At 45.6% G+C, this 14,445-nt stretch overlaps 1 protein-coding gene across 2 annotated transcripts in view; it reads left to right on the forward strand.

Annotated features, from left to right (window-relative positions):
* dnah12 (dynein, axonemal, heavy chain 12) overlaps window positions 1-14,445 on the forward strand; it is a 393,315-nt gene that overhangs the window by 115,194 nt on the left and 263,676 nt on the right. For both annotated transcript variants that reach the window (XM_070895275.1, XM_070895274.1), the window contains 2 exons: window positions 6,701-6,826; window positions 8,605-8,739. In XM_070895275.1, coding sequence (XP_070751376.1) covers window positions 6,701-6,826; window positions 8,605-8,739 — 261 coding nt within the window. The remainder of the gene's footprint in view (window positions 1-6,700; window positions 6,827-8,604; window positions 8,740-14,445) is intronic.

Genomic DNA, 14,445 nt, shown 5'->3' on the forward strand with positions numbered 1-14,445 from the left:
ATGTCGGGAAGCACCGCCACCACTACCATTGAAAGCCTGAGGGCCATGTTTGCCACCCACGGCCTGCCTGACATACTGGTCAGTGACAACGGGCCATGTTTCACCAGTGCCGAATTTAAAGAATTCATGACCCGCAATGGGATCAAACATATCACCTCGGCCCCGTTTAAACCAGCCTCCAATGGGCAGGCAGAGCGGGCAGTACAAACAATCAAACAGAGCCTTAAACAAGTCACAGGAGGCTTACTCCAAACCCACCTGTCCCGAGTACTGCTCAGCTACCGCACGAGACCCCACTCGCTCACAGGGCTGCCCCCGGCTGAGCTATTCATGAAAAGGACACTTAAAACCAGACTCTCGCTGGTTCACCCCAACCTGCATGATCAGGTAGAGAGCAGGCGGCAGCAACAAAATGTAAACGATGGTCGCGCCACTGTGTCACGGGAAATTGATCTGAATGACCCTGTGTATGTGCTAAACTGTGGACATGGTCCCAAGTGGGATCGCAGGCACGGTGATAGCTAAAGAAGGGAGTAGGGTGTTTGCGGTCAAACTAGACAATGCACAAATTTGCAGAAAGCACCTGGACCAAACGAGGCTGCGGTTCACAGACTGCCCTGAACAACCCACAGCAGACACCACCTTTTTCGAGCCCACAACACATACCCAAAGGATCAACGACACCACCCTGGACCAGGAAATCGAACCCATCACGCCCAACAGCCCAGCAAGGCCAGGCTCACCCAGCAGCCCTGCAGGGCCAACAATTCGCCAACCCAGCGAGGACACAGCCAACACACCAGAACAGACATTTGTACCGAGGCGGTCCACCAGCGAAAGAGAGGCTCCCGACCGCCTCACCTTGAAGATTGAGAAGAGGGTTGGAGCGATGACACAGCCCTGTTTGACCCTGGTCCAGACGTGGATTGGGTCTGTAATGGATGCATTGGTAAGGATCACGGCCTGCATGTCATCATTGAAGCAGGCGAAGGATGTTGACAAACATTTGGGGGCATCCGAAACTGAGGAGGATGCTCCATAGACCCTCACGGTTAACGGTGTCAAAGGCCTTTGTAAGATCGAAAAAGACCATGTATAAGGGCTCGCGCTGCTCCCTGCATTTATCGTGCAACTGTCGCGCTGCAAAGATCATGTCTGTTATGCCCCGTAGGGGACGAAATCCGCACTGTGACTCTGGGAGGAGCTCCTCGGCCACAGAGAAGACAATTGAGGAAAACTCTAGCGACAGCTTTCCCAGTGGCTGATAGCAGGGAGATTCCCCTGTAGTTGCCACAGTCGGACTTGTCCCCTTTTTAAAAAATGGTCACAATCACTGCATCTCTGAGATCTCCTGGCATGCTCTCCTCCCTCCAGATGAGAGAGATGAGGTCATGTATCCGCGCTGACAGCGCCTCTCCGCCATACTTTAGCGCATCAGCAGGGATTCCATCCGCACCCGTAGCCTTGTTATTCTTGACCTGTTTTATGACTTTGCCTACATCGTGCAACGTTGGGGTTTCACTGAGGTGGTGGCGGGTCGCATGCTGCGGGATGGAGACGAGAACACTCGAGTAAAGGCAGAGTCTCGATTGAGGAGATCTTCAAAGTGCTCCTTCCATTGGGCCCTGACAGCCTCGGTGTCCTTGATGAGTATTTCCCCGTTCTTAGCCAGGAGTGGTGTGGGGCCTTGGGAGTTTGGACCGCAGGTGTCTTTGACTGCAGCGAAGAATCCTCGCATATCGTGGCTGTCAGCCAGTTGTTGTATCTCCTGTGCTTTCTCCATCCACCACCTGTTCTTTAGGTCCCGGGTTTTTTGTTGGATGTGAGCCTTGAGCTGTCTGAAATGTTGTTTTGCAGCTCCCGAGTTGGGTTGTTGCTTGAGGCTCAGAAATGCTTTGCGCTTGGGATCTATTAGTTCTTCGATCGCCTGGTCATTTTCATCAAACCAGTCCTGATGTTTTCTCGTTGAGTGACGAAGTGTCTCTTCACAGGCACTGGTTATAGAGGCCTGGAGGGCAGACCAAGCGCTGTGGGCATTCAGCATCTCAGGGTCATCAAGGCATGCCAGATTGGCTGTGAGGCGCTGGCTGTATAGGGCTCTCTTAGCTGGGTCTCTAAGTGCCCTGGCATTAACTTTTTTGCGGAACTGCTTCTGCTGTCCCCTCTGCTTTGGAGCATTGTTAATGTCGATGATGGATTGGATTAGGCGGTGGTTCGTCCAGCAGTCTACAGCTCCTGTCATGGCATGGGTGATGCGCACATCCTTGCGATCCCCGGCTCGGACGATGACATAGTCAAGCACGTGCCAGTGTTTGGAGCGAGAGTGTTGCCACAATGCCTTGTATTTGTCCCTCTGGCCGAACAGGGCGTTGGTGATGAGAAGTTCATGTTCTAGACATTTTGTCAGGAGTAGGGTACCACTGGAGTTGGCTTTCCCTACTCCCTCTCTGCCAATCATGCCTCCCCAGAGGGCTGTGCCTTTGCCGACCCTGGCATTAAAATCACCCAGTAGGATCAATTTGTCGCCCGTGAAGCACAAACGAGGGTATGTGTGAAAGACATGGGTCTCGAATTTGGTGGAACATGGAATCTTGCAGCTTTGCCTCCTAGTTGCCTTTTTACCTCGGCCTTCAGCTCAAATGTTTTGTGCTACAAATTTTTGTAAGTGTGAGCTGATAACGATGTGAGGGCAACAGGGTATTTGGGAACAGCGGGACCAACAGTCTATCTCCTTAACCAATTAAATTTAAGGATTGAGAAAAAAACAAGGGCACGGCGGAGAAGGAAATAAGGGTGAATTAGTCAAATCAGGTACAGATAAATAAATAGAGGGAAAGAAATATTGGATGAAGAGAAGAGAAAAGAAAGAATCTCCAACTGCAATTTACTACCTGCAGGAATGACATTCCACAGTTCCAATTGTTCCCTTTCTGGGCTGGAGAGGTTGAATGGCATTGTAGGAACATAAAACTTGTCATTAAAAGGGTACTATGCTGTTAAGTACTAGCCTTATGTGCAAGTTTAATTGGTAATTAAGGTGTAAATGTAGCAATTTCTTGAAACTCATGGAGCAGTTGATGGCGAACTTTTGTTTTTGCGAGGCTGACAGCAAGAGCGCTACAAATCGTCCAACAAGCTACTCACGGGGTAGCTCTTCCTTGCCACAAATTGCTGGATGACGTACACACTAATAACACCGCACCCATTAAACATACCGTTATTTTACTAGCAAACTCTGGGCCGTGATGTCCTGTTCAGATCATGAGGGCATAATTGTTTTAGACCTCTAGATTACACTATTATATGATTAGATATTGGGCAGTATGAGCACGCTCCTGAACACAAGATGCTTGGACCGCTTATACAAATGACCAACAAGCTGAACCTGGGAGAATATCTACTGCCAGACCCAAAATTTGCAAGTTACCAATGATCATTTTTGCCATACAGAAGTCCTCTGAGACCATACTTTCAAGTGTGATACTGCGTCTTATTCTCTTCTGTTGAAAGTTAGAAGCAAAATCGCTTTTCACTACATTTTGGTTTACATAGAAGATAATGGATGGTCAGGAGGGATTGAAGGCTTTAAAGATTAAGGCGGAAAAGTTCGGTACCTTAGCGTCTCCAGTTAGCGCCTAGTGGGGGCGCTAATGGAGCGTTGAGGGAGTAGCGCCGCGGTGAGGTGAATCCAGCGGCGCACGCTAAATCCGGCCTCCTCATAGCGCTGCAACTAAGAGTTAGCGCCATGCAGATTGTGATAGGTGCCCGATCTGCAAAATTAATTGTTGTCCCCTGTGCCTCGCCCCAAAGCGACAGGGAAAGGAGGCGTCAATCAGGTGTATGCCATCTCCAGGGGCGCTATTTAAAGGGGTAATGAGTTGCAGCTGTCAGGTTAATGCTGTTTCACTGCTTCCTTGTCAGTTTGACAATGTGCAACAGTTGAATTCAGTCATTAAAGGTTGTTTAGTCTCCAGAGTATTGTGGCTCCTAAAAATTTGTGACATTTTTATTCTCACAAAATCTCAAAGTGCTACACTAGAATGAGGTTTTGCAGCATTAATGAACCTCCCCTTTAAGAACTGGACAAAGCCTATGGCAATGATGACTTGCGATTAGACTGCACCTGATATTGCTTAGCGTTTTGAGTGTAACATCACTGAGCTATGTCATTCACACTTGATTTAGCGCTCCAATCCTTTCTTTGAGCAATGAGACTTAATTTTGCGTGTGGCATGATTCATTAGCGCTTGGCGCTAAATCTCAAACTTTTCTGAAGTTGCCGCCCATTCCTGGGCTATAATGCATTTCTCTCCCTAAGTGATTTGTAATTCTCACTTGAGCTTTGAGGTGAGATCACAGCCATGACATTTCTCTCTTAGTTTTAGTACAATGTATTACTTAGTTTGTGTAGCACTTTAACCTGCAGTGAGACTTTTTTGTCTTACCAGCAATAAGTACAGCAAAACCTTTATGATGTCCACAATGAAGAATTAATGGTTGTGTAGTTATCACTGCAAGTACTGAGCATTAATTATTAATATATATTGGCCCGGATTTTGCGTTAATAATAAGTGACCCTAACAGTGCTCACTGTTATTTATGGAGTGAATTAGACAGTCACTTCTGGCGTCCACACATGTGCAGTTTTATACATGGAAATCGGAAGTTGCTGTCAGAGATACCCTGCTCCTCCACAGGGTGCGCTGTAATAGTCCTCAGTGATGAAATCAGTGCAATGGTGTGAACTTGCCAACTAATTCCCCACTAAAGATGCTGAAAAATGTTAGGGCTGGTACATGCAGGAATAAGTGAATTTTTAATGGCGTGATAAGTGATAATTATTGCTGAACCTCTCTAGCCCTGAAAAATTAATTTTTAAAGTGCAGAGTTCCATTCCTTTAGAAGTTAATAAATGTTGGAGATTTAAAAAAAAAAGAAATATTTTGCTTTTACTTTTTCTGTCTATCATTTATATTTCTCTCTTAATCCCATCTATCTTTCCCAATCTTTATTTTGCTTTCTGTACATAATTTAAATCTAATTTATACTTCCTGCTTTATACTTTCTGGTTTAGGCTCTGCGTGTTTCAGTGAGGATTCTTCAATCTAATTGGTCGAAGAGCCTTGCTTCTTGAACTGCTCACAGATGCCCTGTAGAGGGCGCTGTGCTGGATCAGATGTCTCCGCTCAAAAGCCCGAGAAAACTTTGTGGGCCGTTGTCGGCAAGGTGAACGGGCGAGCACTGCTCCTTCGCAGCTGACTGCAAAATCCGGGCCATTATCTTTGCTCGTGGGCAAATTTTTAAAAAAGGTCTTTGGAATTGAGTCGGCCTCAACAGCTAATGCATCTGGCTGGGTTGTTCATAAATTAGATTTGTTCAAGGCTTGATCTAGCCCAAGGCTTCAACTTAGTTAACAATTCAGTTAGAACTTACATTTTTGAATGTTTGTAATGTAATTTGATTCTTTGACCTGATTGGTCTCTGCTAACCAGGTGCTGGAAAATAGTTTTTTGCTCTATATTGCTTCAATCATACATTCAAACAGCACAGAAAATGATTCCTATTAAGTTCTAGAAAGGGGAAGATTTCTACTTTCAATGCAAAGTACACATCCTTCACCATGTAGTGAATGTAAAAATTGTTTAGACTCATAAAGCTACATAAAGAATCAACAGTTTTAGAATGATTTTTCTTCTTGGTAAAGAGATGCTCAGCTGATATCAATGGTGGATCCAATAGTATATGCCAGGGGCCCAAATACTCCTTCCAGGTGAAACAGCGATTTACTTGCACTCCTTTCAATTTTAATATACTGTATTCGCTGCTCACAATGTGGTCTCCTCTACACTGAGGAGACCAAATGCAGATTTGGTGATCGCTTTGTGGAGCACCTCTGTTCAGTCCGTAAGCGTGACCCTGAGCTTCCGGCCGCCTGTCACTTTAATTTCCCGCTCCATTCCCACTTCGACATCTCCGTCCTCGGCCTCCTACACTGTTCCAATGAAGCTCAATGCAAGCTTGAGGAACAGCACCTCATCTTTCGTCTAGGCACTTTACAACCTACTGGACTCAACACCGAGTTGAACAATTTCAGATGACCTCTGCTCATTTTTGGCTCCCTTCCTACCGCCGCCCCCCCCCCCCCCCCCACCCACCACTCCCCGATCATATGTTTTTTTTTCTCTTTGTCTTCAATGGCAGCTGGTCAGTCATTATTCCACCATTCACACACTATCTAGACTAACCTTTTTTCTAACTTCTGTCATTACCATTTCAATTCGGCCCATCATCTCTTTTGTGTCTCTAATCTCTTCTGTCTTCCACCCTATCACAGACCTTCCCATTTGTTCTTCCCCTTCCCCTTTCAGTGCTCCTTAAGAATCTGTTCTTTTCGAACATTCACCAGTTCTGATGAAGAGTCATCGACCTGAAACGTTAACTCTGTTTTTCTCTCCATAGATGCTGCCTGACTCGCTGAGATTTCCAGCATTTTCTGTTTTTGTTTCAGGTTCCAGCATCCGCAGTGTTTTGCTTTTGTTGTATGTGTCAGCGCTTTTTGATGCTGAATGCTTATTGGAAAACATCAAATGATTTTAGAATTCAGTATCAGCTAAGTACTGATGTGCAAGATAAATTTATGTTCCACAGGAAATCCAACACCTGAAAGCTCTGTAGTACATAATCCTTATTTGTTTTACAGAAGCTTAGTCGCAGGTTGGAGTACCTGTTGGATGTTTATATATTCAATCCTGCCGACCTAGATTTACATGCCACTGTCCTCCTTTGGCCAAAGAACATCAATCCCATTTTTGACGAAAATGATGAGGTAAGTAGAGCACCGTCTTACAGTTATATAGCGCTTTCAATGTCTCAAGGTTCTTCACAAATGGAGATAGGGAAAATAGAACGTGAGCCATGGCGGGAGAGATTAGGAAGGGGGTTCCAAAAGTTGGTTGGAAAGATGGATTTTGAAAAGGTTTAAAAGCAAAAGAATTGGAGAGCCAAAGAAATTTAGGGAAGGAGATCTGGTGAGTTGGGCTGTAGCATCTGATAGTTGTGCTGCCAATGCTGAGGTGGAGAGAGGCCAGAGTCAGAGGACCAAAGGGTGTGCTGGGGGGTGTAAGATTCTAGGAGTTTGCAGAGACATCATGGGGCAAGGCTATGGATGCTTTTTAGTATGAAGCTTACTAATTGTGCACTTGTGTTCTCTATCTTGGGCACATGTGGAGCATAAACATCAGCATAGACCATTTGGGCCGAATGGTCTGTTTCTGTGCTGTAAATTCTATGCAATTCTAATCTCTAAGTAAACTCTGCACTTCTCCAATGTCTCAGTGATGTAAGAGTCCTGCAGATCAAGGACATCTTCAGAAGGGATAGGAAAGAGAGAAAAAAAGATTGAAGGTTAAAACGATTGGTATGGACTTAGAGGATCATTACAGAGGTTTCTGTGCTGATAGACTTATGCAATTGCTATTTGCCAGGTTTGAGTAGTATAGGTTTTATATAGTTACATACAATGTACTGCACAGAATCAGACCATTCAGCCCAAGCAGTCCATGTTGGCATTTAAGCTCCACTCGAGCCTCCTCCCATCCTTCCTGATCTAACTCCATCAGTATCACCTTCTATTCCCTTCTCCCTCATATGCCTATCTAGCTTCTCCTTAAATGTATCTATACTATTTGCCTCAACTGCTCCCTGTGGTAGCGAGTTCCATATTCTCACCACTCGTTAGGTAAAGAAGTTTCTTCTGAATTCCCTATTTGATTTCTCGATATCCATCTTATATTGACGGCCTCTAGTTTTGCTCTTCCCCACAACTGGAAACACTCTGTGTCTACTTGATCAAAACCTTTCATAATTTTAAAGACCTCATTTTTGCACCCTCTGCACTGTCTCTATATCCTTTTCATCATGTGGCAACCGGAACTGTACACAATACTCTAAGTGTGGTCTAATCAAGGTCCGACACAAGTTTAGCATAACTTCTCTACTTTTGAATTCTATCCCTCCAGAAAAAAGCCCTAGTACTTTGTTAGCTTTTCTAAGGGCCTTATTGACTTGCCTGCTCGACCCCATTTAGATTCTTATTTTTCAAGTAATATGTGGCCTCCTTAATTTTCTGATCAAAATATTTCGCTATGTTGAAATTCATTTAACATTTAACATTTAACATTTATCAATGTTAAATTAATATTTTGAAATTTGTTGGAGTCTGAGATTTCACAGAGGAGAGTTGAAACTGTAAAGATAGGGCAGTACTGCGGATGCCTAAAGTCCCCGGTTGTCCGGAATGTGAATGAATCGGTTTATAATTACAAGCAGTGTCCATGACCTCAACATGGTCAGCTTGTGCAGTAGTCAAATGGGATTGGAAAATGTTTATATTGGGTGGAATGTCCATCTTCAATGAGTGCACAAAACTGTTTCTAATACATTGGACATTCAACAGAGCATGCAAAACATCTGAGTTTAAGTTAACAAGTTTAACAATTGGAGATTGTTTGCAGTATGTTCAGTTTAATATATTCTAAATGGCTGTTCCACAGTACTAAATTGTAAATCTTGAATATTTGTCCTTATATTTTTGTGACTATACAGCTGGTTGAGAAAGCAAAGCTTAAAGGAGAGACCGAGTTATTGGCTAAGCGGGAGAAACTCCTAATAGAACTGGAGAAGCTATCCCGGCGCTCGGAAGAATTTACACAATGCTCTGAGCTCGACTTGATGCAGCAGGTTAGTGAAGTACTGTTATTAGTACAGATTGAGCGTCCGAAATTCGGAGTTCTGAAATTTGGAATGTTCCGGATACTGGGCCCATCCATGGCGGGGTCGTCCGGAAACGGGAAAATGTTCCGAAATCCGGACTCGGCCGCTCGACCTCAGCTTGCCTCGGACGCCTGACCTCTTTTCTGACCCCCCCCCCACCCTCGCCTCAGCTGCCCGATTACTTTCTCCCCCCCCACCCCCGCCCCGCCTTGGCCTCCCGACCTCCCCCCCCCGCTGCCTCGGCCACCCGACCTCACCCCCACCCACCCCGGCCATCCGACCTCCCGTTGCCACCCAACCTCCCCCCACTGCCTCGGCCACCCGATCACTCTTTTTCCCCGCCCCCCCCTACCCCCAGCTGCCCGACCTTCCCCCGGCTGGCCGACCTCCCCACACCTCGACCGCCCGACCTCTTTCTCCCCACCACCCCCCCCTGCCTTGGCCGTCTGACCTCTTTTCCCCCACCCCTACCCCCCCGCCTCGGCCGCCCAACCTCCCCCCGCCTCGGCCGCCCAACCTCCCCCCGCCTCGGCCGCCCAACCTCCCCCCGCCTCGGCCGCCCAACCTCCCCCCGCCTCGGCCGCCCAACCTCCCCCCGCCTCGGCCGCCCAACCTCCCCCCGCCTCGGCTGCCCAACCTCCCCCCGCCTCGGCCGCCCAACCTCCCCCCGCCTCGGCCGACCGACCTCCCCACGTCTCGGCCGCCCAACCTCCCCCCGCCTCGGCCGCCCAACCTCCCCCCGCCTCGGCCGACCGACCTCCCCCCGCCTCGGCCGACCGACCTCCCCCCGCCTCGGCCGCCCAACCTCCCCCCGCCTCGGCCGCCCAACCTCCCCCCGCCTCGGCTGCCCAACCTCCCCCCGCCTCGGCCGCCCAACCTCCCCCCGCCTCGGCCGACCGACCTCCCCACGTCTCGGCCGCCCAACCTCCCCCCGCCTCGGCTGCCCAACCTCCCCCCGCCTCGGCCGCCCAACCAACCACCCCTCCCCTTCCACCTACCTCAGCCCAGGCATTTCCAGATTCGGGACGTCGGAAAGGCATTCTGAAATCTGGAAATACCTGAAATGCGGAACGGCCTCGTCCCGAGGTTTCCGGATTTCGGATGCTCTATCTTTAACAACATTTTATTCACTGTTGTTTGATTTGACAATTCAAATCTTAGTTTTATAGTAATCTTAATCAAGCTAGTTTAGTGGATATTAAAAGAAAATCTTACTTAAGTTTGGGAATCTTAAGTTCATTCTATTAAACCAGTTTTCTTCTTGATCACCATGTATACATTATATGGTCTATCAAAAAATTGTTTTTATTGGTTTATTTCCCTGGATCCCAAGTGCCCATTCTTCATGTGTGAGCCTGGATCAGTGAGCATCAATTCAGGAACTCCATTTTGGGGGCAATTGTAGCTAAGCCTGATCATATACGACAGACATGCATTTCCAGTAATGATCAGTGGATAATGATCGGGACTGGGAACCTTTGCTTTTATTTCTTTATTTTTCCATACATAGCACAAAGATATATCAGCATTTACATTGGCCCTGAAATTCTGGTCGGTGGCTTCTTTCGATCGAACGCCTCCGACCGGAGAATTTTTACGAAATTACCTGGTGATCCCGGAGGAGTATGGGATTCCTGTGGGGAGGCCGCCTTTTCCCGCGCTGTGAACGTACTCCCATTCTCAAGGTTCGGACGCAGAAGGTGCAGTCACGTGTGATTGCACAGCTAATCAGGTACAGTATTCCACAACATTCTCATTAATAGCAATGAGAACTCCGTATCTATGAGTTCTCATTGCTATTAATGAGAAAAAACAAACACACTAAACACCATAGTAAAAAACACACCTCATAATTAAAATTAATTGAAATTAAAGTTAAAAAATGTCTTAGAAAAAAATATATTCTGATTTTTTAAAAAAGTTTTTTAAATTAGGGTTTAAAATAAACTTACCGTAGTAGACAGGATTTTTAAACAATAAAAATGTGTTTTCAAAATTTTATTTTACTATGTTTTTGTATGTTTTAAAACTCTTGCGCCTGTAAAAGTAGGCTATTATGCGCCTGCTTTTATCAGGCGCAAGAGTTTTCAGGACATCCGCTGGGCAAGATATGGGTAAATACCGCAATCTTGCCCAAGCAAATGTCCTGGCTGCCAAGATACGGAGGATCTGTCAAACTCCAGCTTTACAGATCGGAAAAGCCTGTTTTCAGTGCATGCGCATTGTGCGCTGAAAACCGGCTTTTGCGATGCCTCCCCGGGTCCGTACACCCTCCATACGGACCCAGAGGCTGGAATTTCTGGGCCAATATCTCCTCTGCTTCGTCAGCTAGGGTGGATTAATTTAGCCCAGATAAGGGACCAAACCCAAGAACTTTCTGTTCTGTGTGGTGTAGTGTTAGATTATGCATTGCGTTAATTACTGAGCCATTAAGACTAAGCAGTGCTTTCTTTGAAAGAATAGCAGCAGAGAACAATTTTTATCTTAGCTAGCGTCCCTAATGGTGATTTAAAAAAAACATTTGTCAGTGAAATAACACAAGTAAAGAAATCCCAACACAAAAATAAAATGAAAAATCAAGTATTTAAACTCCTCTAGCTATTAGCAGAAAAGTCATTTGGTGAAGAAAATATTAACTAGAAGCTCTCTAAGCTGATACTTTTAAAATATTTGTTGACTATTTTCATGTGAAAGGTGGTTGTAGCAAACATTAAGGCCGTGTATTTGCAGTCAGCAGCAAAACAAAGCTGTCCAGAGATATCTTGCTATATCTGTGGCGAGTAGTTTGCCTTTTTTGACGTCCAAGTGATTTCAGCACTCGATGGTGGTGTCATGTAGCTTACATTATTATATATAACTGTATCCCAACATGCTATACATGACTGTAATAAGATATGACCTGTAACCACCAGCATACCTTACCACCAGGGGTGCACTTGCAAGAGACAGGCATATAAGGACAGGTCTCAGGCAAGTGCAGCATTCCAGAGCTGAGAAATAAAGGTGCAGGTCCAGAGTGACCTTGACTTCACTACATGCCTCTGTGAATCTGTCCTGAGGTGACAGGACTTTACAGGTGGGAATTCCCTAGTGCGATGCTGGTGTGACGTCAACAAGCTGTCTAAGCAGCCAATCAATCACATTGCAGAATTCTCACTGACCGGAAACCAGGAAATAAGGAGCTGCTTTTATCCAAACGTTTTAACAATGTTACAGAGAGTGAAACAAAGATTTGGACTCTCAATAAGGTAAAACCTGAAATATCATGAACAAACTTCAAATATTTTTTTTTTTTTATAAGATTGCAATTTTTATCATTATTGAGAAATTTGACACTCCACAAATATAAAAATTAGTTTTTCAGGGCCGTAACATTTGTTTAGCAGTCAATACACTGTTAAAACCCCAGTTACACCAGCTCCAACAAGACTTAACATTTAATGGGGTATTTACAGCAATATTGCATCGCAGAAGCCCGTTTTCACCAGTTTCACCGATTGCCAGTTATGGGGATCGGGGTGGCGGGGGGGGGCGTGGTTGTCCACAGTGCAGCCAGTGTTGGTGCAGTGAATGACTGACTACACCTTCAGGAGTTCTGCATTTAGATGCACATGCGCTAAATCCTGAAGTTGTGGTCAGTTTCAGAGAGGTAATAATGGCGTACGCTGTTAGTTCGCCATTATTATCCACTGCAAATTCTGGGCACATGTATTTTGTAGTTGCCACTTTAAAACTCACTGCCTAAAGGAGTTTAGTAGGCAGTAAAAGTCACAGTTCTTGTACCAAGCTTATCCCAAAACAGAGTTGCAAAGTTTGTTATTGAATTTGAATGGATAATTATTCAAAATCCAGGATGTTCCGTTAACTATTTTACGGGATATTAACAAAACAATTTTGTTTGAATCAGGGCAGTTGGCAAATTTCATGAGAAAAGATAGCTCTCAATGAAAATATTAACTGGAAAATATCTAAATTCTCAGAAAAGCAACTAACGATTCCAAGATAAAGAAGAAATAAAAACAGAAAATGCTGGAAATACGCAGCAAGTCAGGCAGCATCTGTGGAGAGAAAAACGGAGTTGACGTTTCAGGTCGCAGACCATTAATCAGAAATACAAAATGTTGGAGATATTACAGGTTTTAAGCAAGTGCAGAGGCAAGGAAAGTTGGGAGAGGAAGAAAGAACCGAAGGGAAGGTCTATGATAGGGTGGAAGGCAGGAGAGATTAAATGACAAAAGGTGTAAGAACATAAGAAATAGGAGCAGGAGTAGGCCATACGGCCCCTCGAGCCTGCTCCGCCATTTAATACGATCATAGCTGATCCGATCATGGACTCGGGTCCACTTCCCTGCCCACTACCCATAACCCCTTAATCCTTATCGGTTAAGTAACTGTCTATCTCTGTCTTAAATTTATTCAATGTCCCAGCTTCCACAGCTCTCAGAGGCAGCGAATTCCACAGATTTACAACCCTCTGAGAGAACAAATTCTTCCTCATCTCAGTTTTAAATGGGCGGCCCCTGATAGTACAAAGCAAAAGGAGATGGTAACTGTCATTTATTCAACTGTCATTGTAATCCATGTATAAACTGACCTAAGTTGTATACCGTGAGAACACTGACCACTAGGTGGTGAACTTGTGGGAGACACACCTAACCTGGACTTTCAGGTATAAAAGGGGAAGCTCCACCCATCTTCTCCACGTCAGTGCTGGCTAATAAAGGTTACTGGTCACAGAGTGACCTTCTCTCTAGTATGGGCCTCGTGTGCATTTGTACTGTATAGTAAGGACATGTTAGTTACGGAACAAGTAAAGAAAGAAAAGATGTGTCTAGAAGTTGTGTAAATGGGAATGGCAGAATCAACAGCAGCTGTTACCTGAAAAAATAGGGCAGAGGTTATGATCTGGAATTGTTGAACTCAATGTTGAGACCAGAAGGCTGTAAAATGCCTATTCAAAAGATGAAGTGCTGTTCCTTGAGCTTCGCTGGAACAGTGTAAGAGGCCAAGGACAGAGAAGAAAGAGTGGGAGTGGAGTGGAGAATTAAAGTGATAGGCAACCGGAAGCTTGGGTTCACGCTTGCGAACTGTCTGGAGGTGTTCTGCAAAGCGGTCACTCAATCTGCGTTTGGTCTCCCAAATGTAGAGGAGACCATTGTGAGCAGCAAATACAGTATACTAAATTGTAAGAACTGCAAGAATCATTGTTTCACCTTTAAGGAGTGTTTGGGGCCTTGGACGGTGGGAAGGGAGGAGGTAAAAAGGCAGGAACTGCATCTCCTGCGCCTGCATGGGAAGGTGCCATGGGAAGCGGGGGATAAGGACGGTGTTGGGGGTGATTGAGGAGTAAACCAGGGTGTCGCGGAGGGAGCAGTCCCTTCGGAATGCTGAAAGGGGAGAGGAGAGGAAGATATGTTTTTGGGTGGGATCATGCTAGAAGTGGCGGAAATGGCAGAGGATGATCCGTTGAATGTGAGGCCGATGGGGTGAAAGGTGAGGACAAGGGAAAGGAATGACAGCAGAAATGCGGAAAATAAAACGGACTCGGTCGAGTGCCATGTAAACCACGGTAGAGGGATATTCTTAGTTGAGGAAAAAGGAGGACATATCGGAAGCATTAGCATGGAAAGTCAGAACAGATGAGACAGAGAAACTGGGAGAATGGATAGAGAC

Source organism: Pristiophorus japonicus, chromosome 12, assembly GCF_044704955.1.
Source record: "Pristiophorus japonicus isolate sPriJap1 chromosome 12, sPriJap1.hap1, whole genome shotgun sequence".
NCBI lineage: Eukaryota > Metazoa > Chordata > Chondrichthyes > Pristiophoridae > Pristiophorus > Pristiophorus japonicus.